The sequence below is a fragment of the Periophthalmus magnuspinnatus genome, chromosome 21 (genome assembly GCF_009829125.3).
Source record: "Periophthalmus magnuspinnatus isolate fPerMag1 chromosome 21, fPerMag1.2.pri, whole genome shotgun sequence".
Taxonomy (NCBI): Eukaryota; Metazoa; Chordata; class Actinopteri; order Gobiiformes; family Gobiidae; genus Periophthalmus; species Periophthalmus magnuspinnatus.
The window spans coordinates 9,174,411-9,201,623 of NC_047146.1; the positions used below are offsets into that span (position 1 = coordinate 9,174,411).

Genomic DNA, 27,213 nt, shown 5'->3' on the forward strand with positions numbered 1-27,213 from the left:
AATAAATAACCATACGGCCAGCTGCCACGGCCGCCATGTTGAGTTACAGCACGCCTCTTAAACAGTAAGGCGGACATTTAGATTCATGAGCACAGCTGGACTACATATTCCTCACATTAAGACTGGACACCATATTTGCTGAAACTAACAATGTGTATGAGTGAATACAGTTCTTTATTATTTATTATTTACAGTTTCCGACAAAGATTGTAGACCTAGGGTGTAGATCAAGGGTGTAGCAAATGGGTACCCACCCAGTCCATATTTTCATCAGCCTTCACTTTTAGTTCACCATTACATACCTTTGCTCTTGGGACACTGAGTAAATCTAGTGAAATTATCTGCACATTCAAATTCAGGCAGAATGAGTGTAACTCTATTCTGTGTTGAGTCAGGCTGAAGTAAATATCTCTCCCTCTCCTGATGCAGGCTGTGACCTGGGGCAGTGTGAATCAGCCCTGTTCATAGTGGCACATAAACTTCAAACACCTGTGAGTGAACAGTGCTATGAGCAAACATTAATATGACACATTAATGAGGACACATTCAGCTCAGTTATTGGAGCTGACAAAACTCAAACTTGTCTCCACATGCTGATTAACACCTGAATCATCAAAATACATCAGGTATATGTGTGCACCTTTCACACCTTTATGGAGAATTAGTTGCTTATTGTTTTTTTCAGCTCACAACAATAAGTCAGTTACTTAATATCTCATGAGTACAAAGTAAAAACACAGGATGCCTCTATGAGACTGGCATTCACACAGTTGTGCTTTATTGCTGTACAGGTACAGTACTTAAAACAGTGGGAAACATTATCATTATGAAAGATCTTTTCTGTTCCATATTATATATGCACGTAGTCGATATGTAAAAAAAAAAAAAGAGAGAGAATAAAATAAAAACTCTGAAAGGCAGTGAAGTACCCATATTGTGGTACTAACAACAGACAATCACACTTTAACTGTTTTGAATAGATTCCTGACAAATAATTGGTAAGAAGACAGCCACCAGTCGGTGCTGGGTGTGTGTGTTGGGCGTGTGTGATGGACAGGAGGTGAGTGGCATTTAGAAATGAGCTGTGACACACTGGACTGAAAATACAGTATATTATGTAGCTTGGCATGCCTTTGTTTAAGCTTCTCAATTTACTCTTCTGAATACAGCTTAAAATGGAAACGATTCTGAACAATAAAGTGTCAAACATAAGGCTTGAAGTACTTGAGCTACATCCCCAATACATAAGATAATGATTGAATATCTATTAAAATACAACACAAAGGCTTAATTTCTTGCTTAAAAATAGAACTGCATACATATCCCCTACTTTTGTCACATTAAGCAGTCCTGTACACTTTTTGCATTTTTTCAGTATCGTATTTCCAGTGCAAGGCGTTGCATACATTCACCTAATCCGTCTGGAATAATGCTCTGTTTCCATTGCTTGTGAATGCCAGTGGTCTCACTGCTGTTCAGGACATTTTGTGCATCTTCACGCACCAACAACAACTTGAGATCGATCTCTGATGGCACTGCTAATTTGTAAGACTGAATCAATCAGACACATTGTGGGTGATCAGTGGGAATGAGAAATCAATCGCAGCTATTGATACTTTGTGGCTCTAACAATTCTGATCCAATCTCCAATGATCAAACAGTTTGTCCAGACACACCCGGCCCGTTACAGACACAACAATACAAAACAGTGTGCAATAGAACATCCATATACAATGAACTTGTCTGCTGTGCACCATAGCAGCGAAACATCAGGAAAAATAACATAATATTAAATAGTATATAAACAATTTCATAGCCTTAGGCAATCATTCAGAAAAAAGATATTCACATTTTAAAATAAACCTCTTCTTTAACCACAGCCATTGCATCGAACCCAAGACATTCTTAAACGTGACAATCCCCTCACTCCTCTGCATCAGCCCAAACCCTGTCCTTGTCCCTACAGTAAAGGTACAACTCATCACATCACTATTTACAGAGCCGTCACCATAGAAACTCTCATGACCCACAGAAGAGGGAGGAAGGGCTGGGACCACATGGGTCTGTTTGTTGAGGTTACTTTGGGTAAAGATGAAGGGACAGGAGGAGAGACAGAGGACATAGAGGGGGACACACCCACTGTGGTGGACAGCTGTACAGTAATTGAGTTCATCTGGGCTCAAGACCAGACTGTGTTTCTTCCTTTCAACATATTTACATAGACAACCGAGTCCATAGTAAACAGCACTATAAGCTCAGATTTGGTCATTTACACAGTATGTAAACATACTGTCTGATAATATTACAGCTGCTCTGGCCACTGGACTATTGTATTTTCCTTGTGACTGAAAATTGTACTTCCAGACACATCTTTACCTTTGGCACAAAGTGTATTCTTTGTAACATAAACAAGTCATTTATGAGCGGTTCCCATTTTTCACTTTGTTTTGTTCTGCAATGCACAATAAGATAATACAGAATATAGGCTACTTACACCACATATTCACAATCAGACTTCTGGTTTCACCCCCAGTTGCAAAACCCCTCTTCCTGATGGCACATGCACCATTTTGCATGACAGGGCACAAAACATTAAAAAGGTCAAATAGCAACTTCAACTTCTGTCTGTCTTTCAAGTGTGTTTGAAGTATACAGCACAAAGTCACTGCAGTACCTCCATTGAACCAAAGTCCCTTTTATAGTAAAGGTAAGTGCAGGTGTTGGCCACAGGTTTTTGTTTGTTCCTCAAAGGCTGGTGGTGACAATGGGAGCAGAAGTGCACCGTCGGATTCTACTGAGGTTAGCCTGACCCTGGGTGCATGTTGTCGGGGCAGCAGTAGCACTTAGAAAGCCCAAAGTTGAAAGAGTAGTGTCCCTGAACAGGTGAGAGGGTCCCATGTATAAGTCGAGATTTCGAAGGCGATGGTTCACTTGTAAACTTGAATGATCCGAACCTCGACAGGTGCACAGAGACACATCACGGGACAGCACGTCAAGTATTATCAGCAGCACCATGTTTTAAGTGGACTTCCACGGTGAGAAGCAGGTAGAACATGACAGCTACCAGAAGGGAGTCTAAATATTTTACTTTTACAACCCTTGAACTCCAAAGAAAACTACCAAAACACCCAAACAACCTAAAGCGCCCAAAGGCAAGAAAATGGCCCCTGTTTTTGCTGACCGTTTATGTAAATTATGTATTATGTAAATGCCTGTTACACATTTATTTTGCAAAGACTATACTGTATATGCACAAGTTTGATTGGGGATTGGGGGCTGACATCAGAGTTACTTGGTCCATAACATTATTGTTCTACCAGGAACCTCAGTCATGAAGAGGCTTTCCTGTTGGTCCAAAGCAGCGTGGGGGGCAGGGGAGGGGGCTGAGGTGGGCGTGGCTTCCAGTGTCCCCGCCCCTCACACTGCATTCGCCGTAGCCGCAGGAGCTCCCCGAAGGCAGCGCACTCATTGCTGCCAGTCACATGGAGCCGGTGGAACATCTGAAATGAAAGAAGGTCGTTATAAAAAAACAAAACAAAACATACAGAAAGAACAAAAAGAACCATTTAAATTAGGGGTGGACCAAAAATAATGTAATATCAGGATTTTTATGGAGCCAGATATCAATTTTATCATGATTCATGTATCTTTAGATTGCCTTTAAGAGTTAACGGACGTCATCTGCTTCTTCTCAAAGTTCACATTTTATTGCACCAATGACCAATAGAAGGTGTGGGTGGAGAAAAAAGTGATCTTTGTTTGAGCATAGAGCTGCCTTCTAGAGAAATTTAATGAATCACAGTATGGTGTTTTACAAAAATTCCGTATCGTAATAAGAATGTGATCACAGTTTGATTTCATATTCACATACAAACAAATTAAATAAAAAAAAAACGTACATGGAGATAAAATTAAAAGGATTTCAGTCAAATTCCCCAGTCTTTAAATGGTCAGTATCTTTTCAAAAATGATCCCAGGAAGTAACAGTATTACCATTTGAGAAACCTATTAGGCAGAGGGTGATAATGTTATGCCAGTGTATCTAACCTTGAGTGAAAAAATGCATGTCTGATACTAATAATCATCTTAACATTGAGCCTGAATTTTCAAGGTGATGAGATCGTTATGGGATCAATATGTGTTTGAAGTAAACAAGAGGCACACCTTACATTACACATAGACTTACACGTAGACAATGATTTGGACAGCAACTTAATTGATACAAACATATTGGCAGTTAATATGCAAATAATCATGGGTGAAAGAACTAAAAACAAACAAAAAAAGCCCCAAAAAACAAAGCAGTTCATAACAGCAGGGGATTCCCAGCTTTGATTGACATCTCTGGCAGGTCCCTCATATTTCCATATGCTGTCTATGGATCTTCAATACATCACTGTAGAGAAGATCATGTGAATTACAGATCTCCCAAAACCCTCCTCTCACCACACACACACACGCACACACACATGTCAGTGCACTAGATAGGGTCATCAGTCAACTGCCAGTCAATACGCTGGCAAATCAATCAGACAGGAACTCCAATCTCCTGCAGTCAGAAATACGCTACAGGACCAGCCCTTATGATCCATACCAGAGCAGGAACGGCAGCTTAAAGGCTATTTATAGGCTTTTAAATGGCAAAGTAGTAATTCACATGAGCTCACAAAAAGATATGTAGTTGCCCAGAACCATTTCTACACCTGAATTTGCACCGTTTTAGAAGTATTTGCAATATTCTTGATTCAATTTAGCAACCAGTGACTTTTTCATCAGTGAGTTGTATTATCAGAGTTCACAATAAAAAAAAGATCCTGAGAGAAAGTTCAGTGTCATGTATTTTTAGTTTCGCAAAGAATCGTCCGTAGCTATAGCAATAGTGACTTATTATTTGCACTGCAGTAGCAACAACTGTAGTCGTAAGTAGCCAACTTTTGTGTTTGCGTAATCATGTTTGAGGTCACAGTACTTTTCGCTTGGGGAGAGATTGTAAGTACTTCAATGAACATGCATATAGGTGTATAGACGCTCTTACCAGGCAACTATATACTGACCACTTCCTGTTATGCTTCGACTTAAACCATAGGGGTATATCGCGCACAAACGTATATGTGTGGTCAAGCGCCTGCACCAAACTCAATGACCTAATCCATAATTTACACCTTGCTGCCATGCTGCTCTCTGCACTGGCGCCACGAGGAACCAGCTCCGGGAACGGCATCCGCAAAGGGGAACAGCATGTCCTCCGCGCAATCATCGACTTCCAATTATGAAAATAAAATATTCCCTTTTAATCAAACAGGCCCAGTGCCTCAATAGAACAAAGTGTTGCCATCATCACTGTTAAATTGAAAACTGGGCTTTAATAGAAAATAAATCTAAGATGCTGAAAAGACGCAAATAGATAAATAATATGAATGAACAATTTAGCCTTTGAACAATCATTTGTGTTTAGAGGTTTTGGTTTACATGATGAAATGATGTAGAAATCAATAACTCTTTAAGGTCTATTTGAAACTGCTGTCCTATATAATGGTCTAATGATTTTGGTGTAGCAGCCATGTTTCACTATCAGCTGAATAGATAATCTGTAACCGAATGTTGCGTCTCAAAAACTGGACCAGGGAGATGTTTTCTTGTTTGTTGCTATGTATTGATGCTTCCAGACCTTTTCAAACTACAGAAACAGCCAAAACAAGCCAAGCCATTGATAACCAACATTCTCCTCCCTGTATTTCTAGGCAGCATCCTTTGGTTTTCATTTATCCAATTAGATCAGATAAATCCACACACAGAGAGGAATGCGGCTAATTGAGGGACATTCTGGGTCATGGAGCTGTTCCCATCTTCTAAACGAGAACAGGGAAATCTCACACAGGATACAAAATGAACACAAGGAAAAGCTTTTAATTCACAAAATCCCCACCCCCCAATATGAAAGATGATCCCTGAGCCACAAAGACACATGTAAAATACAACTTATATATGTGAAATGGAAGCTGGTATTAACGGATAAAATGTGGTATTACTGTAAGAACAATAACAACATAGGAAAATTGAAAAATGTGGTCAACAAACGGGGAATTTCCAGGTGATCCATGAATAAACAAACAGACAAGGAAGCAGTGATAGCAGTGGTTTTCAATATTTAAATTAGGGGAAAGAAATGTTCCACGTGTGATAAAAAATAACAAAGTATAGTTTATAGTATGAGTTAATATTTTTGTCATTGCTTTGTTCAAGAAAATCACTGCTAGTTTTGGATGGAGAGGTGTGACATACACTCACCAATCCCTATAGTGGACAGAACTGGAGATAGCCCCCTGTCCGCCCCTTTGCTGGGTTACAGGGCAGCCCCCGCCCCGAACGGAGAGAAGTTGAGATGACCTCGCTGTAAGATAAAGCATTGTGTGAGCGTGATGGACGAGCTCATATCAGATGAGAGGCTTTCATTTTTATGTAGGGCTTTTAAGTCACCGACCATATTATTAACATACATGAATGCACCGACAGAAGGGGCCCCTCACCTCTGGAATATAGTCACTCAAAACAATAAAATGGTGACCCCAGAGTTAACCACACCTTTTCCTGCTTGCTCCATTAAGTGCATTAAGTAGCATTTTAAACAGTGCGACGTTATTGACACCGGAGGAAGGAATGAGTCCTACGGCGTCACTTAGAAATGATGGGAAATTAGAGGTGCAACGCAGGATCAATACATGGATTGTTTAGTCATGTCACGGTCATCATTTAACATATTTACAGAAAGAAACAACAACTAACTTTTTATGGATTTATTGTTTATTTCATAGGGACAGATACAACAAATATATATTAATATGTAATAAACAGATTCAGATATCACATTGTAGTAGTAGTAACAGCAGCAGTAGTTGTTATTCTACTAGTTATAATAGTATGATCTCTTTTTGAGTCACTAAATGAGTAACCTCTATTTACAGGACCCTTATTACGCTATTTTCTGATCTAATAATGTTTCCTCATCAAAAACATACCTGGAGTTGTGTTTTGTTTCATTCACACATGTTTAACACACAAATCCTGCATATTTAGGCTGTGTAACATGTGTGAATGAAACAAAACACAACTCCAAGTATAGTTTTGACGAGGTAACAACTTTATAACATGGCTTAAATCTCACAAGAGTCAATTTTATGTAATATAGAACCTTTAAGTAATAGTATTAATAAGAACAATTTATACTTGTTGTCCATAACTTATAGCTCCTGGAGTTGTATTTATTGTATAGTTTGTGGCACTATTGTAGTAAAAATAAACAGAAGTACTGGCGGAAGTTGTACTGGTGGAAGTTGCACTACAAGGTGAAGCAGACAGTAGTGATAGTGTCAAAATGACTCTCTAATTTACAGTTTTACTTCAACCCAGGAGCTTATGTTGTTGGGTTTTTGTACTTGACTAATATTGACTTGAAGATGTTTATTTTTGTTTCTAATTAGCATCTAATTATCTTTTTTCCCAGACTGATGTGAATGCAGCTTTTTTTTTTTTGCCCTGTGATGACTAAGGGCACGTCCCGGGGTTAGTCATTAGCAGCCCAACATAATGCAGCCTATTTGTGTGCCTGGATGTTTGGTTTGACAGTATTCATGTGACTGTGTGCAAGTTAAATTCAATCCAGTAACTGTACACCTGTCTTTGAAGCTGGAGAAAGCTCACGTGTCAGGAGCGCTACAAAAGGGGCCACTTTCGGCTCAGGCTCTAAATGTCAACAAGTCCAAAACAAAATGTCGCTTCGTTATATTTGTTCATGGCGAAATGTGATAACTGACAATTAACAAGTGCTTTAAGAGACATGTTGTTGTGTCATAAAATTGTGCCAATAAACATAATATGGCCTGAATGCAGACAGAAAAATAAATACATGTTTAAATTTTAATACAAGCAACGTAAGGCTTTCTGGAAGACGAAGAGCTCAAAGCTTCATGGCAAGTAGTTATTGGTAAAAGTACCTTTTGGTTTTGTAATATTCTATTTATAATTTGAGGTAATAACAGTAGTGGTAATAACAGTACTATGAAGAGGCACTTGAAGTATTTGTTAAACATCAGTAGGTCTGTCACGATATTTACTAGTTCACAGTTTTACTTCCTGATTGGATATGATTATTTCATAACTGTTACTTAACAACCATACTGTAAACAAGGGCAAAGGCCTATCTAATTTGCATTAATATGTTATCAGTTATGATTTGTCAAATAAAGTTTTTTTTCTCTTGGCTAAGTCAATGTTTAAACTGTGGGAAATTGTGTTCCTTGTATGTAACTGGTGCCTGGATAATTTTTTATTACATTTTGGATGTGGATGGCATAAGAACTCAGAGCTACTTCCTGTAATTTTTTTTTTCTTCATTTTATTCACTTTTCTTCACATTACCCCAACCATTTAAGTAATATAATAAAACCAGAAATTAGGAGGATTAAAGCTACTGCTAGCATAATGTGCAAGTATCCATCGGGAGTACTGACAACTTCACGGCTCTTTGTTGTTCCCATTGGGGACCACAGTTTTCTAATGTGGAAATCCCCGGACTTGTTTCTTTTATCATGAATATTGTAATTTCAAATGTGCATATTATAACATTATTATCCATGGTTGTCATAGACTATAACTATAGAGCAGACACAAGCACAACAGGTCTTCGGTGGCAATGTGATATATACAGTACAGAAAGAATTACCAGAAGATACAATAGCTAAACTTGAGCATGTGTGTTACCTGCGTATGATGACTGTCCATGTGGCGATGCAGTGTGCTGGAGGAGTTGGATTTGCTGTGAGTCTCTTCCTCTAATGACCCTGAACACACAATGAGAGACGGAAGTTACAAAAGAGCTAGTGTGACTGTACATCCCACACTCACAGGTAAAGACTCAAGGACGCACTCAGAACTGCGTCAAACAGGATATAAAAAAACTTTCCAAGTCTAAGTCTCTATTGGTGTATTTCAGATCTGCGTCATTGTAAATAAAAGTTTTATTTATTTTAGAGTTTAGCTTTTTAGATGGTACCATTTGAGATCTGGTTGCCATTCTCCATCGGCGCAGGGGTGGTGCAGTGGGGTGTGTGGTTGTTGGCATTTTTGTCCTGCAGTTGAGGAGACGGTGAGGTGGGGGCGGAGCCATATTCTTCTCGTCCTGGTAGATTGATATTTGAGTTGAATCCTATTAGGAATAAACAAATGAATGATTATATGCTGTGTTAATCAATAAATGTCATATACAAGACATTCAATACTTCAAATATACAGGAAAAGACTTTAATTGGTGCGGTGCTGGTACAGAGGTACAGTTTGAGATTTCATGAAGTTCAAAGGGCCCCCAATGAGCAAATGTGATCGTGTTATAAAGTGACGTGACTGCTATCAAAGTTCATTTTGATCCTAAGAAAAAAGACTTGATACTCAATACTGATGCTAAGTTATTTTTTAAAACAAAATAATATTATATATTTTATGTTGAAAAAGATCGACATTATTCTAAAACCACTACAGAAATGTGGTTTAAATGTGTCCAATTATTTTGATTTTCACAGGATCAATATCTGTTCTAGTTTTTGTATCAATTATTATCTGGGTATTGATTTTTTACAGCACTAACCACTGCATGTACATTTTTGTTAGACCTTTAAACTTAAAGTATATTAAGTATTTTTTGTGCAGTTCAAGTTCAATCGCTTGTCCAGGGCTGAGTTCAATAGACTGACACAGTTTTAGCCCAGCCAGGTCAGTTTTCTGCCATAGCGTATTCACACATACATAGTCAGCTGCTACATGCACACGGGTCGCCTCATTGGCCCAACAACCCAAATGTAAAATTAGCCACCACAACTGTAGTCTCCTGGGATGGCTTTGTGCGTTTGAAAACAGCTGGCAGATTGGGAAGTTCATGTGAGGCTTCTTATACTGAAAAGACCCCAGTAACAGCATCTGGAATAGTGCGTTTACATTTTTCCACCATTTGTGGAATTTTGGAAGTTACATTGATGCTGAAAGTATCTTATGACATATGTTTATGCTTTTCAAAAGCCTGCCAAGACCACCTGCCTATCTCTTCCTGGCATTACGGTTTGTTTCATTCCCTAAGGATGAGGAGAGCAGAGAGGGGGGTAGGCGAATTCAGCTGCTCTTTACAGGGATGTCTGCGATAGCAACTGTAACCCCTGGTCCCTCCCATTGCATCAGGTATCACATAGGGCCATTTAACAGCTGAGGGGGGGCGGAAGTAGGCCATCCTGCTAAGCCCTCTGGCATCTTGCAGCTCTGTGATCTAAGAGTACCGCTTTACTTTGCCCACTCAGAATAACACTAAGGTTATGAACCCTAGTGCCAGCTTGCTGTTTCCATGACGCCAGGGCTTTTTCTTTCGCAGGTCCAAGTGCTGACGAAGAGTGAATCACAGGTCGTCACGTGAACATATTCGTCAGCATATGCACTTGTCTCATACCACTTCTTATAAGGACTTGAGTCTCGAGTGGTTTTGACCCTGTTACGTTCACCAGCTGTCTGGACAAAACTAGCATTTTTAGGATATTTATGTAATAATATAAATAATATACTGTATGATGCTATAAAAGATTTATATCCCAATATTGTACATCACTGGGTTGAGTGCACTTTCCATAGTTTTTGGCAAACACTATGCACCAGATGCCATTCCTTCCACAACTTGCATTTCTCTGAGTAACATATGATTTTCATGCTCAGACACGATACTGAAGCATGTCATAAAAAAAACACAACTTTCATAAAAACATAAGCTCATTGGAACATTTATATTTATAAAAGCAGCTCAAAGTAATATTTTTGTGGGTTCAAACCTCTGACCCTCCCAACACATTGACTGGTGTGTGACAAATACATTTGTCCCCCTTTTAGAAAGGTCAACCTTTACATCAGTGTCAAAATGTGTATGTGCGTTGCATGTAGCGCATCCACCTCCAAACAACCTGGCCATAAAATGCTTGCGGTGTCATGTGAAGCTAAGTGGGCTACACCACCTACCTCATTAACTAACATGGAGGAGGGCAGCAGCAGCATCCAAAGGGCATACTTCTGAAGAAGATAACAAATAGTCGGCCTCATGTGGGCCAAATATGATGACCTGCTGCATTACTTGAATTAATAACAGTTTTTTACAAGAATAAATCACGAATTAGTTTTAAACTATGACAGAAATGTTTTGTTAAATGTTACTGGTCAAGCTGACATTTGCAGTACTCAGAAAAAGAGCATGTGCAAAGCAGTACACTTACTGAAACTCACTCAACACAGAATCTTGCACCCATAGACTGTAATACACTATAGCCCCACTCTGTTCAGCGAGGTAATCACAGACCAGCCAATAAATCATCCGCCACACTGCAGACTGAGAATCTGATCATCGCTCATCACCAGGAAAATAACAAATAGCGGAAACATAATGAAGTCCTGAGATGAAATGCAATTAAAACATAGTATTTTCATTGTTCTTTGGCCCTCTCATGTTCTGTAGCTTATTATGTTTGTGTGTGGTTTTCCAATTAAGTAACGATGACAAACCTCCATCTCTCATCTTGCGGCCAGTAGTGGACTTCTTCAGCAGGCTGCGTCCAGAGCTGAACAGTGTATTGAGTTCATCTAGTGGGCTGGTGAGGGGTCTGCCATTGGCTGGGTTGAAGAGGAGGGGAGAGGAGGAGCAGGAGTGTGCTCTCCTGGGCTCCGGACGGGACACTTTGACAGGTGAATAGGGTGGCGGCTTCCCCTGGGGCTCCACACCTGTCCTTTGTGATACTACACTTTTAGGAGAGTCTGAACTTAGAGATGAGGCTCGCGTCAAAGACAGAAAACTCGCATCAGGGGGAAAGGGGAAGTGTGATGGCGGTGGTCTGTAAGGGGGTGGGGGTACCGCAGGGGGAGGAGGTGGAGGCGGTGGGGTGAGTGGAGGAGTGGGTTTCTTCTCTGACATCAGAACGGTGAGGCTCGGAGAGGAGTCGGCCCGCTGGCGTGAGTACTGAGGAGAAAGGGGGCTGTCTGGACCGGTGGCATAGTTTAAGTTAGTCTCAAAAACAGGAAGCTTCTTGACTTCAAGTGGGGTCAAAGGTGACTCATCAGAGGCTGGGGAGCACGTGACAGGAGAGGGTGGAAACACCAGGAGGGGAGGGCGGTGAGGGAGCAGGTTGGGGAAGGGTGCAGGGATGTCACAGCTGCCATCTTTGGCATGTTGTGCCATTGACAGTCCGTTGTTAGAAGCTGACTGAGGTGCAGCAGGTTCCATGGTGCTTAGCACTGCTCCAGGGCGCCTGCTTTCACCTGTTTGAGGGAGTGACGTACTTAATCCCACAAGTCCCAAACTAAGGGCCTCAATTTTGGCAGCTTTTTTCACAACAGGGGCAGGTGGTCCACCATCATCAGGGAGAACATACTTCATCTCCTCATACACTGCCTCTGAGTCATTCAAATCAGGGCTGTCTGGGGGCTCCTGGAGACTCCGGGACCGAGGGTGGGACCCAAACATCTCTATGTACACATCCTCTTCATCCTTGCAGTGGAACAGGCTGAGAGAAACGCCCTGTGGAGTGTCTAAGGAGGTGGCTTTCTGCATGAAACCACCAAAACCCCCAGCACGGGAGAGCAGGGCCAGCTTCACATCGGCCGGCCGCAGCTGTTGGAGTTGAGGGGCCACTGCATTGATCTCCTCATAAGACCCTGAGAGCTTAGTGTTGGGACTACGCTTAGGTTTCGGGGGTGGCACTTTCCTCATGGTGGTGTAGTCATCACTGTGAGGGCGGGGCTTGGCTGAAAGCAACACAGAAAATGGATTTAAATTACAACAAACATTTTTCAGCTTTTCTCATGACATGCAAAAAAATTATATGCATAAATGAATAACAAAATGAATAGTTTCACCAGGGCAAGTGAAGCTGCAATCAATACAGAAATATTTAATAAGTATTTAGTAAAGTATCTTAGATAATCTGCTCTAAACAATGAATGCTTTGAATTTAAGGAGAAACTAAAATTGCTTTAAAATTTGGTAATTACTGATAAAAATAAAATAAATAGTAGGGTTAAGAATGTTATGATAAAATAAATAAATCACTGAATGACTGGACCATGAGCTATTTCCTATCACACATTTTCCTATCATACATTTGTACTGTGTACGTATGTATGTACGGAGACCTTGAGAGCCTTGAAAGGCGCCTAACAAATAAAATGTATTATTATTATTATTATTATTATTATTATTATTATTATTATTATTATTATTATTATTATTATTATTATTATTATTATTATTATACAGTCGTAGCTTACAGTGCCTGTCAAAACCCTTTAAAATGGCTCAAATCACTGACCATCTGTGCATGTGGAGTGGAGGTGAGGTACCTGAGGGGTCTGTGGGGGACAGCTGGGATTTGGGGGGGCTTCCAGCTGGTGAAGCGTAGCCCTCTGGAGTGGGGCTCTCTTTGGCCGACATCGTCAGCCCTGCACTCACTGCTTCATATGACGCACTCAGGCGGGTGTTAGGGTCCCTCTTTGGTTTGGGAGGGGGTTGTTTACGCGGAGAGGACAGTCCTGTGCTGCTCGCTACATCCTCGCTGGGGTGTACTATCTGCTGCAGAGCGGGCTTCATGGGGGGGCTGTTGGAGTGTATCTCCATAGCGAGGGGGATTGGCACAGAACTGGAACGAAAGTGACGTATGACTCGAGTTCCCCCATTGATGGAACTTTCTGGGACTTTTCCATTTTTTTCTACCATTCTGAAAAAAACAAAAAAAAAAAAACCAGTAGTGAACAGCAATGGACCAATTTTGTGTTGAATGTAAATCCATATTTGATATTAAAGTTTGTGTGTAAAAAGAACATCTACCCCTAAACTAGTGTCATGATTATTCACTAAGAAGGCTAATTTGGGGAATAAAGAGCAGAGATTATGCTACATTTAATCTCCTTGCAGTAATTTGATAACATCCAGTTTGATATTTCCTTTACTAATCTGAGCCAGCCATCTGCTGGTTCCACAAATGCAGGCAGGGGGTAGGGGGGGTGTGGTCCCTATACACTGAATGATGGTGGGTACTGTGCATATTAAACAGCGGTGGTAAAATTAATTATACTTTATGTTTTAGTGTTTGGGTGCATTTGGTTTTTTTTTTATTATATTGGTTTATAGCAGCCTTTTGTACAGCAGCAGCAGTACCTCCCACCCTAACCCTCTCAGTGACACCCCCCTCCAGCTAAAGCTCCTAGGATCATGTCGCCTGTCCCTGCAGCAGATGTTGCAATACAAATCCTTTAAGGCTATGCATTTCTTTTAATCTCTTCAAATGCAGCCATTTTAATAGTATGGAATTAGTTAACGATCTGGAATAAAGAAAATACAGTAAAGAAAGTGTAAAGCAAATTATAAATGATTCACAATTTACAGTTTTTTGAAAATGCATTCTAAATTAAATATTTATAGTAAATTCTTGTATGTAATAAGTGCTGAGGTTTGTGTTTGTATTATGTTTTTACTGCTAGACATGGTGTTTCTTTACCTTATATTAAGTTTCTAGAATTATTACATTTGATCTTTAATAAAATATGTTATAATGGCAACTTAAACACATGAATCTTAAGATTAGGTGCATAAAAAGACATTTATTAATGTTAATGAAAGATAATTCATTTCTCAAAATTAAGGTGATTTCTTAGCCCCTTAATGTGATAATGTTTACCCTTTTGTGTCAGTCTGTAGTGTTATTCAATTTTCTCTGGGTGCAATACATTACACAATGATGAGGGGAGGAGATAAGGATAGCTTTCCATATGTGCAACACAATCCTTATACTATCTGATAATGCTGCTCATTATCTCACTATCCATCATGTGAGTTACAATTAAAAGCCTTAGGCACACAGGGATACAATGACAACATTCATCTCAAAATGCATCCGCACATACACCCAGTTCAAACAGTATACGATAATGAAGCCAAATGGTTTCTTCATAGAGTCATTAATTATAATCATGATAAAAATGGCATATTATGAGACAGGAACTGGAGTAGAAAAGTGCTGTTTGGAGATTTTAAGACAACAAAGGCAGCCAAGACAATAGTGAGGCATCTTAAGATGTATAGTTTAGATACAATGAGGAGACAGGGTCAGCACATCTTCAGTTGTTTTGGAAGTCAATTTAATGAGAGGATGCAAAAGATGGGGTTAAATGGTGAATCAACACTATCACTGCATCTTAACAGTGCATGTCAGTGTATTGTTGTAAGTTTTTAATCAGTAGGAGCACATTCTATCTTTAAAATGCAGGAATAATTATATATTTTATTTTAATCTAAAAAAACAACAACAAACAAACAAAAAACAAACAGTTTCTGCACTGACCTGCGCACAGGTTGCTCCTCCTCCTTGCCCACGGGCTCAGGCCTCTCTCCGAGGGGCGGGCTGCTGCTGAGCGCGCTGACCACACCGTTGCCATAGCAACGAAGGCGATCACTCTCACGAGAAATGTCAGCAGCATTTTGGATTACCAACTGGTCATAGGTTCGAAGCCCCATATCTTCTGCCCCCTGCAGGAACTGCTGCAATGTGCGCTCCTCTGTTTGAAGTAGGAGTAGTCTTTTGTGAGCCCGGCGTCTGGCAAGCCAACCTCGAACAACTGTGAAGAAATATAATCAATAAATCAATGTATTTAAAAGCATTTTGATTAATTACAAATATATATTTTTTTACCTTTTTGGCATGTGATTATCTTCTTTTGAAAGTGGTAACAGCGGTCATTCAGCTGATCCGCTTGCCAGTATCTCAGGAAAACTTTACTGCTGCCCATCTAAACACACATTTTGTTAAAACATTAAGCTAACAGGACATTGCCTCAAGAGACTGACAACTTCTGAATCTGAAGGGAAAGTGACTGGTAGAGCAGTGAGTGAGTAAAGATGATTGGTGGAAGTAGGCTGGAGGTTTGCCATGTTAACCTCTTCAATGTAGGGGCTTTCTGAGCTACAACAGATGTCCCTCCACACCAGGTGCACAGCCAGGGGGGTGACAGACAGACGGATGGATGGACACAATTCATTCCGACACATGGTGCTTGTAAGACTTGTGTTCACTCTGTGTTCAATGCGGCGCTATATAGAAGTAGTCTGGAGAAGCATTGTTGTGGAGTGTGCATGCTTGTGTGGGACAGGAGCACATAGTGACCTACGGGGGTCACAGGCTCAGACACAACAGCAGTCTGGCAGACAGGACAGGGAGGAGAGAGAGGGGGGTGACGAGCAGTGTGAGGGGAATGATGATGAGGTGAGACAGCTGGAATGAGTTGTCAAAGATTCCATAGGATCTTTTTAAATAGAGGGTCAAGGATTAAGTCATTCGGCAAATCTGCTATTGATAGAGACAGAGGGATAGGCAGGGCATAGGCTAACACAGACCTGCCATCCTTGGACCTTGCACTGCTGAAGGACCGCACGGCATCTCTCCTCTGCGGAGAGCTTCTTCTTGTCACCCAGAGTAGGAATGACAAGGTCTTTATATCTGAGAAAAACACAAGGAAAGCATATGCAAACTGAACAACAACTCTTACATTCAGTTGAGCTGCTGTGCATAACCCCTATTTTCACTGAAACAATTCGGTTCAAGAGGTCAGTGGGGTCATACAGCAGAGCGCAGGGCAGCATCTGTTCCTATTGGTGTTGCCCTGGACAACCGCTGCCGTGAGCGGTGAGCTGGACAGAGACAGCGGCTTGAAGTCTGAGTCTGGGATTTGAGCGGGTAAAAGTGATCAGGGGCAGTTTTTTCCAGTTAACATACATGATAAATATAACAAAGAACAGTTTGATTCATAAAGTTTGTTTTAAGGAATAGATATTTTCTTCTGTTGTTAAGTTTTCAAGGTCTCCAACAAGTTTGCAATAACAAGTTGTTTTTCTATACATTTATTGCTTTGGCACTAAAGCTACAGTATAATGACAATGTTTTAAATACAGGAAATAAACCGATAATGCGACTTGGAAAAGTTAAAATGCTTTTCTGTCATTAAAAATATGACAGTTAAAGCTTTTTATATTAAATCTGAGGACATGTTTTTTTAAACTTAAGTTACTCTGTCCCAAATAATATAAGAATTCAAAGATAAGACTAAATTAAGGTGTGACCAAATGAACAATATCAAGCATGTGTGCCAAATCCACCCTGGTGACTTGTTTAGTAAAGTAAGTGAATTGTGCCAGTCCGTTATCAGCTCTTTAATTATCAATAAGTAGCATGAGATCCGGTAACACATGTGATGAGACAAACATAAGAGGCAGATGACTGGAAACATAAACCACTGGTGCTGTCGATAGCGAGGGCGTGAGTAGCGCTGATGTGGCCCGTGTTTGATTTGCTGGAGTGGGGTCTGCCTGAACTCTGCCTCACCTTCTCTCTGTATGGTAATAGCAGCTCCGCGGACCGCACATGCTGCCCCCCGGGCCCATAAAACACAAAGGGACTCTGTAAAGCGCTGACCTTCCCAGTGAGGATATGAAAACCATCGATGCTCCCTACTTTTACAATACCCGGGGGAGCGGCATGCAGAGTCAAAGAAATGAAATAACCGCTTTGATAACAGTTTAAATGGAGACTGGCGGGACACTAAAGTCCTGAGTGAGCAGAGTTACAGAGTGCCACAAAGGTAGTAAAGGTTGGGCGTAGGAATTTAAACCGGCCACTTAAGCACAGAGGCTGCTCCTGTCCATCACTGGCAGCCTCAGCTGCCATATGCTTACTGTGTGTCACTAGTGGGGATGCACTCAATTGACTATTAAACACTACTCACAGTTTGTTTGTAAAGTTTGGAAGTCCATTTCCTTATGAAGAAACAGTAAGAAAAAAGAACAATTTCAATGACATTTCTCATAAGAGGTCAGAGATATCTCTAAAAATATATAATATTGTATTGTATAATGTAGCACTGGAATGTAACAAAGTAAAAGTAGTAAAGTACTGTACTTAAGTAAAGTACAAATACCTAAAATGTACACTTAAGTACATTTCAAAGTGGATACTTTTTTCCTCGCTACACTTGAGAGCAGGTATCTGAACTTTCTACTCCACTGCATTTTTGAACTGGACTGAAAAGTAAAAGTATTTTTTAGTACAGTTTGAGACCTGCTGAAAAAGCTGAGTGGTTTATAGTCTGAGCAAACAAAAATATACAAATAAAAACAGCTAGGAAAAATCGATAATTTTAATTGTTTTACTGAACAAAATTCAGCACAAATCTTTATCAAAATCACTGCATTTGAAGCATTAAAAGACCTCAAAATATGCACAAAATAGTACACTTTTAAACATTACTTTACTTGATTTTTTTCATGTGATACTTTTACTTGATTTGTATTTTTCTGCTCTGGTAACTAAACTTCTACTTAAGTAGCAAAATGAAGTACTTCTTCCATCATTTTTGGCGAACCTCAACCAAGACATTTACTGTCACATTTTAGCACATTTATACACTCATTATTATACATTTCTTTTTTAATCTATATGGACAAAAAGCTTGCATTTTTACGTACACATTTTTGTCACTCCAAGCTCAGACTCCCTCCCTTTAAATATATGGGAGGCAAAGCGAACCAGGTTGAAATAGATATAAAAAATAACTTGTATGTGCATGTGGGGCCAGTAGTGACATGTCCAATGAATACTGATGTCCTTTTCATCTGTTTGATAACAATAACAACATAAGAGGTTCATGAGCAGTTGGATTTACAGAAACAAGTTCAAGTGGGAGCGTTTGACCCCACGCATTGGCAGAAAATAAACCTGGTCACAAAACACATAGCGTATCATAAAAGACAAATAAAAGCAACAGTAAAATAGATTTCCTCATAAATCACTCGGGTTACCAGGACACTAATGTAATTCGCTCCGGGCGGCCACTCCAGTTCAGAGAGGTGGCCCGCGTGGATCCAGTGTGCGCCTGTGTGGTCGTGTTTGTGCCTATGACGATATCATAACCTCTAGATTTACCGTTGATTTATTGGCCTGTCATTCCCATTAGTCAAGAGCTAGGGCCGTTTGGACAAATGACAAATGTACAAAAGGAGAGAAAAGAGAATTGTTTGAGTCATTTGAGCCTGCTGCTTTGGGCCATTGGCAGCATAATACTTGAATAATGTAGGCATTTTAAAGCCTCGTCAATTGTCAGTTAGATTTCAGAGTTCGGCCATGATCTTCCTCAATAAATATATATGTAGATGTTAGTGCAAGTTGGCTACAGTTTTTTGTGTATTTTTATTTTTTTTAACATACTTGCATTATACCGCACATTATAGTGATTTTTCATTGATTTATACGATTATTTACAGGATAAATAAGCTACTGACATCAGTCCCACATTCAGTCATAACAGGCATCATAGTTTACTTTATCTTTTACTCATTACTTTATCTTTTTCAAGGGAGTCCTGGCCAAGACAGTAGCAAATATCAGTCAAAATATCAACGTACGTTTAAACAGTTACAAGAATTTGTTAGCGATTAACAGTGATGAGCCAAAGATCGTATTTCCAAATCCTTTAGCATCAATATAAACTGAACAATCTGAACCAGTTTTTAGTTTCCAGTCCTTTTGTAATTGATTCCAGGTTGTGGGTGCATGTATGTCCACATGTGTATCCGCCATCTGAAATGTGTTACTAAAAAAACAATGAAAAAAAAAAAAAGTCATGTAAAATATAGTAACAGTTGATTAAATAGGCCTGTCGTTAGCTCTACTGAATGATGCCAGGCCAAAGCAGTGGTTAGGGTTTCCTGTGTGGCAATCAGTTGTCTCTTGTGATGCTATGTTATCTACTAGCCACACGCATTGCTAACAAAGAGATTAACCCACGCCTACTATGCAACTCTGCAACACTGCAATGCTCACATATGCTAAGAGATAGTGGCACAAATGTTGGCTCAACCCCTCACCGGGAATCTCCATTACAACTATGACAATACACTGGCTGGGTCTAGCCGAAATATCTATCAAAACCACAAAGCATATAGCAAGATGGACTCCATTCTATTCTGAAATCCCATAAGGGTTTAATATGTCTTCTGAGATTCAATTCCATGTGTAGGGCCAATACTGCTTGTTCGTGCTGTGCTATTGTGGAAGGTTGGGAAAAATCTCAAAGACCTTGATTTTTTCAGTAAAGAAAGAGGCGTAAGAATTTCTATCTACCACTTTCTCACCATACAGTAAAAATATGCTTTCAATCATTGTGTCTGTGTGTGTGTGTGTGTGTGTGTGTGCGGGTGTGTGTGTGTGTGTGTGTGTGCACATATGGTCATGCATGTGGCTTAAAAACATGAAGGCGTGGTGGAGATGTTTACAACAGTCTAGTGGAAACTTTTGGGGATCATGTGACAAGTCTTGTCTTCCCTTATTATCTGCCAGGAATGTTCACTTTAATCCCTTTATCCTCAAAAGGAAAGACATAGATGGACAACAAAAAGAGGTAGACAGTCTACATCATATAGTGCATGAAATCAAACAAGGAAATAGATATTGTTTCAAGGGGTAGAGAAAGTATCGTTGTAAATATATATAGTATTAGTGGGAGGCTATATGAGTCCACTTTAGACCTGACCTTTCAATCTATCCTCTAGATATATCTGGATGTTTATGTCGCCAACGTATTAAACCCTGTTATTTACCTGGCTTTTCGCTCTGTATATGCAAACCTCTAAGCACTCAGAGACAATCGACCTTTTCACAAAGAGCAGTTACACTGCCGCAGGCTAATCATTTGTGTCCTTATCTGATTTTACCAAGTTACTGTCTCTGTGCCAGCTAGTACCACTGAAAATACTGACGACACTTGGTTTATCTGGAAAAAGTAATTACTAAATTATATAATTCATAATTTTTTTTCCAATGTAATAAGTAACTTTCCAAGCAAACAAACATGTTAAACAATGATGAATAATAGTAACTGAGGTAACTGGAAACAAAAGCTATTTTTATGCTCCTGTGACACAATGTAATGCATAGATTAAAAATTACCTCTAACCTAAAAGGAGGATTACAGTCTATTAATGTAAGTAAGTGTTCCCAGATGGGCAAGAAAAAATAACATCTTGGATGGATTTAACTTTTTTAACATCTTTTTTCCCTTTACAGGCCTATTGAAAAGCTGGACTTGTTTAATAATATGAAACATTGACTAACTAAAAAACAAAAAGAATTCAACATTGACAATAATTCAATTTGAGTCCAGGGCAGAGAGACCTTACACATACCCCACTGGTTAATATGTCTATTAGTTTGACAAGATAAATGTGTTTCATCATCCGCAATGGACGCCCATCGTAGACAAAAAGCCATGGAAGTCATTTTGTGCTTCTGACAAAAAAAGGGTTGCTGTGACTTGTCGATTCTACCATTTCTGTAAGTATAACGGGTGTCACACTGTAAAATGAGCCTAAATTTATGATGTAAAAGCACATTAACATTCTATCAAAGTTTCAGCTCACTTTGACGCAAATGTGATTTATGTATGTGACTTGAGCCGTAACGTGAGTGAAGCAGAGTGTCATAGCAGCATATCATTAAAAATCTAAGAGGAAATGTCAAATAGCCCTGAATAAGCATTGAGTAATAACTGGAGCAATGCTGCTGGCTAACGCCTCACCTGCTAAGGAAACCCAGGAAGGACATGCGGACAGGATAGCCGTAGCGGATCATGCGCACCATCTCCAGCACCCCGATGTACTGCAGCTGGGTGGACACATGGAGGCTGTCAAAGGTGTCCGGCTGACCGCTGGCATTGGGGCGGACACACTCCACAAAATGAGGAGAACAAGACTGCAGCTTACTGATTAGCTCTGACAGGGAATTCTACAGGAGGGAAAGGAGAGGAAAGGTTTCAGACTAAAAGAAAAAAAAATATATACTTTCTGACTACAGGCATATACTGAACATAACAACAAAAACATCTGAAAGTTAATCAACTTATTAGTTTTTATAAGAGGAAAGTACACAAGTTAAAAGCAAACACTGTGATAATTGCATCAGATTACTCTGTCCCAATCAAATAAACAAAAAAATGCACCTTTAATAACTTAATAATTTCAATAATATTGAATTGTGTGAAACAGTGACTGCAACCTCGAAAAGCTGAGGAGAATAGTTGAGTACGAAAACTCAGAAAATGCGTGTTATTAAGTTGTCAGACGGTGGTTCCAAGGTCACTCAGACAGACATGCATGTAAACACTTGTGTGTGTGTTTCAGCTGACGTCAAAGCACACTTCACACTCCCTCCAGTACAATGGCTGACACCTCAGTCCTGAGCGTCACTACGGCGCTCACTGCAGGGTCCTGCCTCCAAACATGCGCATGGCACACATGGCTGTTGTTCATTGTTCATTCATTCATGAGGGGGGCCTAGTCCAGCGTCATTCTTCAGCCTCCTCTCTTCCAGTCCCTTAGGAAATTGTCGACCACAAGCCCGCAACTGATTGTGCAACACACAGAGCTCATTCAGTCTGAAGTTACAGGGTGAGTAAACCACAGTACATCCCTCATGCGTCACCAAACGCTCCTTGAGATGTTTGTTTTAGAACAACAAAATGTATTATCTTCCAAAACATGTGTGCAAAATGTCTATATTTACGTATCTTGTATAACTCATCATAAGAAATATTTAAATGTTGTGTTTTCATGTGATGACATTCATACCCTCAACTGGACAGCCACTGTGATTGGTCCACACCGCTCAAGCCTCTGGAGAAATGAGCTTGAACCCTTCTTCTTCAGCATCTGAAATGACAGAAACATCTGGTCAGCTGTGTTTGAACCAGACCACTGTCCACACACTCAAACAGTATTCTGGATTCTACAGTGTAATTCTGGCCTTTGCATCATGTACCTATAGCCACTACAACATAACCTAATGTTCCCAAATAAAGCTGGTGGGACAGAGGTGAGAGGGGGCTTATGTAGGCCTTTACATTCAATGGCTAATGAGCCACAGAGACATCAGGCAAGACCCCCAGAGGTTACGCAAGCAGCCTCCCTCTCCAGTCTGACAGGCTCACTACAGGAACCTACTTTCACAGCAAGTTTTATAACAAAAATGAGTTGTGTCAAGAGAATGCATAAACACAGTGCTGATTTAAACGCTTTATGAATGAAAACTCTTTATTTTTCATATGAACATTTTGCTCTTGAGTGGTTGTTTTTGTGTGTATTACTGTATTCAATATTTGTTTTAAACATGTTCTTCTGTTTGAGCATACCTTGCTAAGGTCATGATACCTCCTTGGCTGTTGGGGGACACTACAGGTGGGTACTTCATGAGCTGAGGGCATCTTATGTAGCAGAAGGGCTCTGGAGCCCCTCAGACCCACATGCCCCTGTGCGGCTGGGACCAGTGAGCCAGTCTGCGTCAGCTTGGACTGGAAGAGCTGCTGTAGTAAGACACTCTCACTGGCTGCCGGGCACAAAGCACATAAACACGTACTGAGAGGGAGGACGAGAAGCAAAGGCATTGGTGGGAATGGGGGGCGGAGGAGAGAATGAAAAAAGCTGTTGAAAATGGTGACATAAACAAAAGAGTAGAGTGGTTGCAGAGGTTAGAGGAAGGCTTAAGGTGGGCTCCTGGCTTAGTTGTACTGAACACACTCAAAGTAAGCATTAGTTATGACAAAAGTTATGACAACAATGAACTCATTCAGAAAGCCAAATGTGTGTCAATGCGCACGTGTGGCTGTGCTCTCAGCAGCAGTGAGAGATGGGATGAAGATGGCTGCACTACCCACTTACCAAGAAAAACAAACTAGCCTAGTCATTTAAGTAGTTGCATTCAAAGCAATTACCACAAGCCTCAAAATGTAATGTTACATAGCTTTTCCTGTCATCAATTGGATCTGAGTTTGAAACCTAAACGGCAGTGGGATTAGTGCCATAAGAAGAAACAGTGTTACATAAGTGTGTGTATGAAGATGAAAGCCTGTGCAGCGACGAGGCTCAGAGGTGGAGGGACAACAGCCAAGTGAGTAAAGGGCTAGCGTTAGACGATTAGCCTCATCATGGAAATTATAGCAATTAAACTGCTAGACGCAAGGCGAGCCTGGCAGCCACACAACGACCACTTGTGTCCCACTGGTCACAACAGCCCACATCTGGCACCGTCTATAGACAATATACACACAGGCTGCTGTCTGCTGCATATGGATGAATCGTGCTCATAACGGCACGGGCAAAGCTGCACAAAGAGTGTTTTTGTGTGGTATGAGTTTAGACAAGAGGGGATCTTTGTGATGGAGTGTTTTGACAGGACAGTCTGCTCATATGTGTCTCATTCACTGGTACTTACACTTCATTGTAAACAAGAGATTCTGAGGAAGAGAGTCCTTGTTTCTGGTTAAGGATCCAGTGAGGTCATATGAAACCTACAACAACACATTTCATGAGAGCTATGTTTTCACAGTTTTCATAAAAAATGATCTCAATCAATATTATTCTTGTAACTAGATTAACTAGAGCTGATTTCATAAAATAAAACGATACAAAAGTTATATGATATTTTATGTGCATACAAAAGACTGAGCAATCACATAGTAAGTAATGGTAAATATAAAGTGATGATATAATCCAATCACATCTTGTCCTACAGACGCACCTGTCCACCGTAGTGTTTCACAGTGAAGGCGGGGCCCTGGTCTTTTGGAGGGGGGTTTCCATTGCCGTCTTTAGTTGTGAGAAAGAGCCCATGTGTGGGACTGGAGTCCAGCTGGGCCGACAGCCTTTTGTACAGAGTCTGCTCTGCCGGCCTTAAGCTCTGACTCTCCTCGTCTAACATCCACAACAGCCCCTGAGGCTTCTGCGGAGGAGCACAAGAAAACTACAGGCAAGGTTCACAGGAGCAACAATAAAACAATAATAGCAGCTTATATTTGTTTTCAAAGAAGACAAAATATGATATGAGCGCTGTTTGAAGAGATGAGCTTTAGAATATAAAAACTAGTGTGGTTAACATAGGCACCATAATGTGGTTTTAGCCAATTGTAAAATGTAAAATTAAGCTAAATGTGGAGCTGACTTAAAACTTCTTCTTGAAAATCAAGCAAAAATAAAATCAAAAAGCACAGACACCTCTTTAGTGCTGCCAGTCTGAACTACTGAATTCCTGGGAGCCATTTGTGTAAAACTGGCCAATTGGGGCAAAGAAGAGGTTACGCTGTTGCCCAAAGTACCTGCAGAAAGAAGTCAAGGACAGCGGGCTGGTTGCCAGGGGAGCAGAGTGTTTCCGTGGCGATGCCCTCCTGCTGACACTCGGCCTGCTCCTGCTGGAATAGCACCTCTGAGACGTACTGCCTCAGACGCTCATTGGTCATGTTCACACAAAGCTGGAACGCACACAACAACAAAACAATTAACATGTTTCCTAAAAAGAGACTATAAGAAATGTGCTTCAAACATACAGAATAGTAAATTGTGTTAACACTACAACCCAAAGTAACCAATTACGCCAGATGAATTCCAAACAGCAGGGGACCACAATTTAGGAAAAAGACAAAACAAAATCAAAAACAAAATCAAAGTAGTGTGGTTAGATGTGCAATATATGTTTAAGAAGTAGGATAAAGTACAGATTATAAACAACTCCAGGAACATTAAGATCTGAGAGAAGACTGAGTATGAACTAATAAACAAGAACACAACAAATTTCATTTTTATAAAGGTCTAAACTAAAGCTACAACAAGATTTGCAGAGGATAATTGCAGCCTTTATGATTTGAAAACTGACATTAAGTCAAATTGTGATTTTAATTCAGTTGCAACATATTAAGCAGGCCTAACAGACAGCAATAAAATAAACAGATCATATTTTACAGTTTACATGGCTGTAGTGGGACAGGGCCTTGTCACCTGGAGGTACTTATGAACTCTCCCTCACCCACAGTCCCAGTCACAGCAGAACTGAATCTAATGTTTTTTTTTGTGTGAAGCTTTGGAGCCGGGGCAACACTGTCACTTGTCACATTGATGCAGTGAGTAAGTGGTGAATATGAGCTGAAACAACACACTGCCGAGTGAAGCAGCAGGTCGGATTAAACTTTCTTTGAACCCCCCATCCTCACCAACAGGACAGGGGCATCGTGCCATTTCAATAATTCACTTTGCTATGCATCTACCTCATTATATAATCACTTACCAGCAGAATTACAAAAAGACCAACTTGTACTAAACTTGAACTTGTAAAGAAATATATTTTAAAATGCAAGTAAAGTAAAAAAAAAGAAAAGAAATGTGAATAAAATGTCTGTTTTAGGTAGTAAAGTAAATTACTCTGGCACCTGCTGTGAATTCTAGTGTCCCTCAAGATGAAAATGACTAGGCACCAATCACGTATGATCACATATACTGTTACTACATCGATTTTTTTTTTCTGTTGTTGGTTTTATCTAACGTATTATCACTTACTTTGTTAAATCTTCTGTCCAAATCATGAATCCATTACACACTATTCAGTAACTCGTATCTCATAACAATCTAAGTTTTTGTGTGAGACGAGTGTTTTGTATCTGTCTGCTCAGTCCATTGTACGCACGGTCCCAGCAGGTGGTTGATTGAGTTAGCTCATTAGCGGAGTGCTGAGGAGGTACAACACACTGGTGACAAACAGATCTCTAATTAACGAGCATTAATGACCACCATCTCACAGTGAAGTGTGCCGGCCGCCTGTCTGTGTAAACATGTCAGACAGAGAGCCTTTGTTTGTTATTGCAATTATTATTCAAGCACGTGTGTCTTATATGCAGTATAGGATGAATGCAGAAGACCTCTACAACTGTTTAACAAGAGATTAAAGGAATAGTAAGAATAAGATAAATGCCTACCAGGCCTGCCTTTTTATCACTATTTTTTACCTTCTTGTTCATTTTTTCACTTAACCTCACCCTTATTATTCTTTCTCTCTTCCCTTCAACTTCAATATGTTATAGCTACACCCACACACACACGCATACACACACACACACACACACACACACAAGTTACACGTAAACACTCACTCATGCTTTATTTTTATTTATTATCATGTTTTGTCTTGTCTGCAAACTGTCCCGTTATGTCTTCTGTCCTGTTGTTTGACTCAGTATATCTTGTTATTAATATGTCTCGGACCTACAATCTTGTATTTACAAATGCTTAAC

The 27,213-nt window shown here is 40.1% G+C and overlaps 1 protein-coding gene across 1 annotated transcript in view; it reads right to left on the reverse strand.

Moving 5' to 3' along the window:
- Positions 1-761: 761 nt before the first annotated feature.
- Positions 762-27,213, reverse strand: part of myo16 (myosin XVI) — a 61,741-nt gene continuing 35,289 nt past the window's right edge. Inside the window, exons 22-35 of the mRNA XM_033986740.2 lie at positions 25,252-25,404; positions 24,678-24,878; positions 24,372-24,447; positions 23,293-23,486; positions 22,733-22,813; positions 21,685-21,890; positions 16,454-16,556; positions 15,753-15,849; positions 15,405-15,678; positions 13,408-13,781; positions 11,578-12,813; positions 9,050-9,202; positions 8,758-8,837; positions 762-3,500 (exon numbers count right to left, since the gene is read on the reverse strand). Of these exons, the coding sequence (XP_033842631.1) occupies positions 3,330-3,500; positions 8,758-8,837; positions 9,050-9,202; positions 11,578-12,813; positions 13,408-13,781; positions 15,405-15,678; positions 15,753-15,849; positions 16,454-16,556; positions 21,685-21,890; positions 22,733-22,813; positions 23,293-23,486; positions 24,372-24,447; positions 24,678-24,878; positions 25,252-25,404 (3,399 nt within the window). The 3' untranslated portion in view covers positions 762-3,329. The remainder of the gene's footprint in view (positions 3,501-8,757; positions 8,838-9,049; positions 9,203-11,577; positions 12,814-13,407; positions 13,782-15,404; positions 15,679-15,752; positions 15,850-16,453; positions 16,557-21,684; positions 21,891-22,732; positions 22,814-23,292; positions 23,487-24,371; positions 24,448-24,677; positions 24,879-25,251; positions 25,405-27,213) is intronic.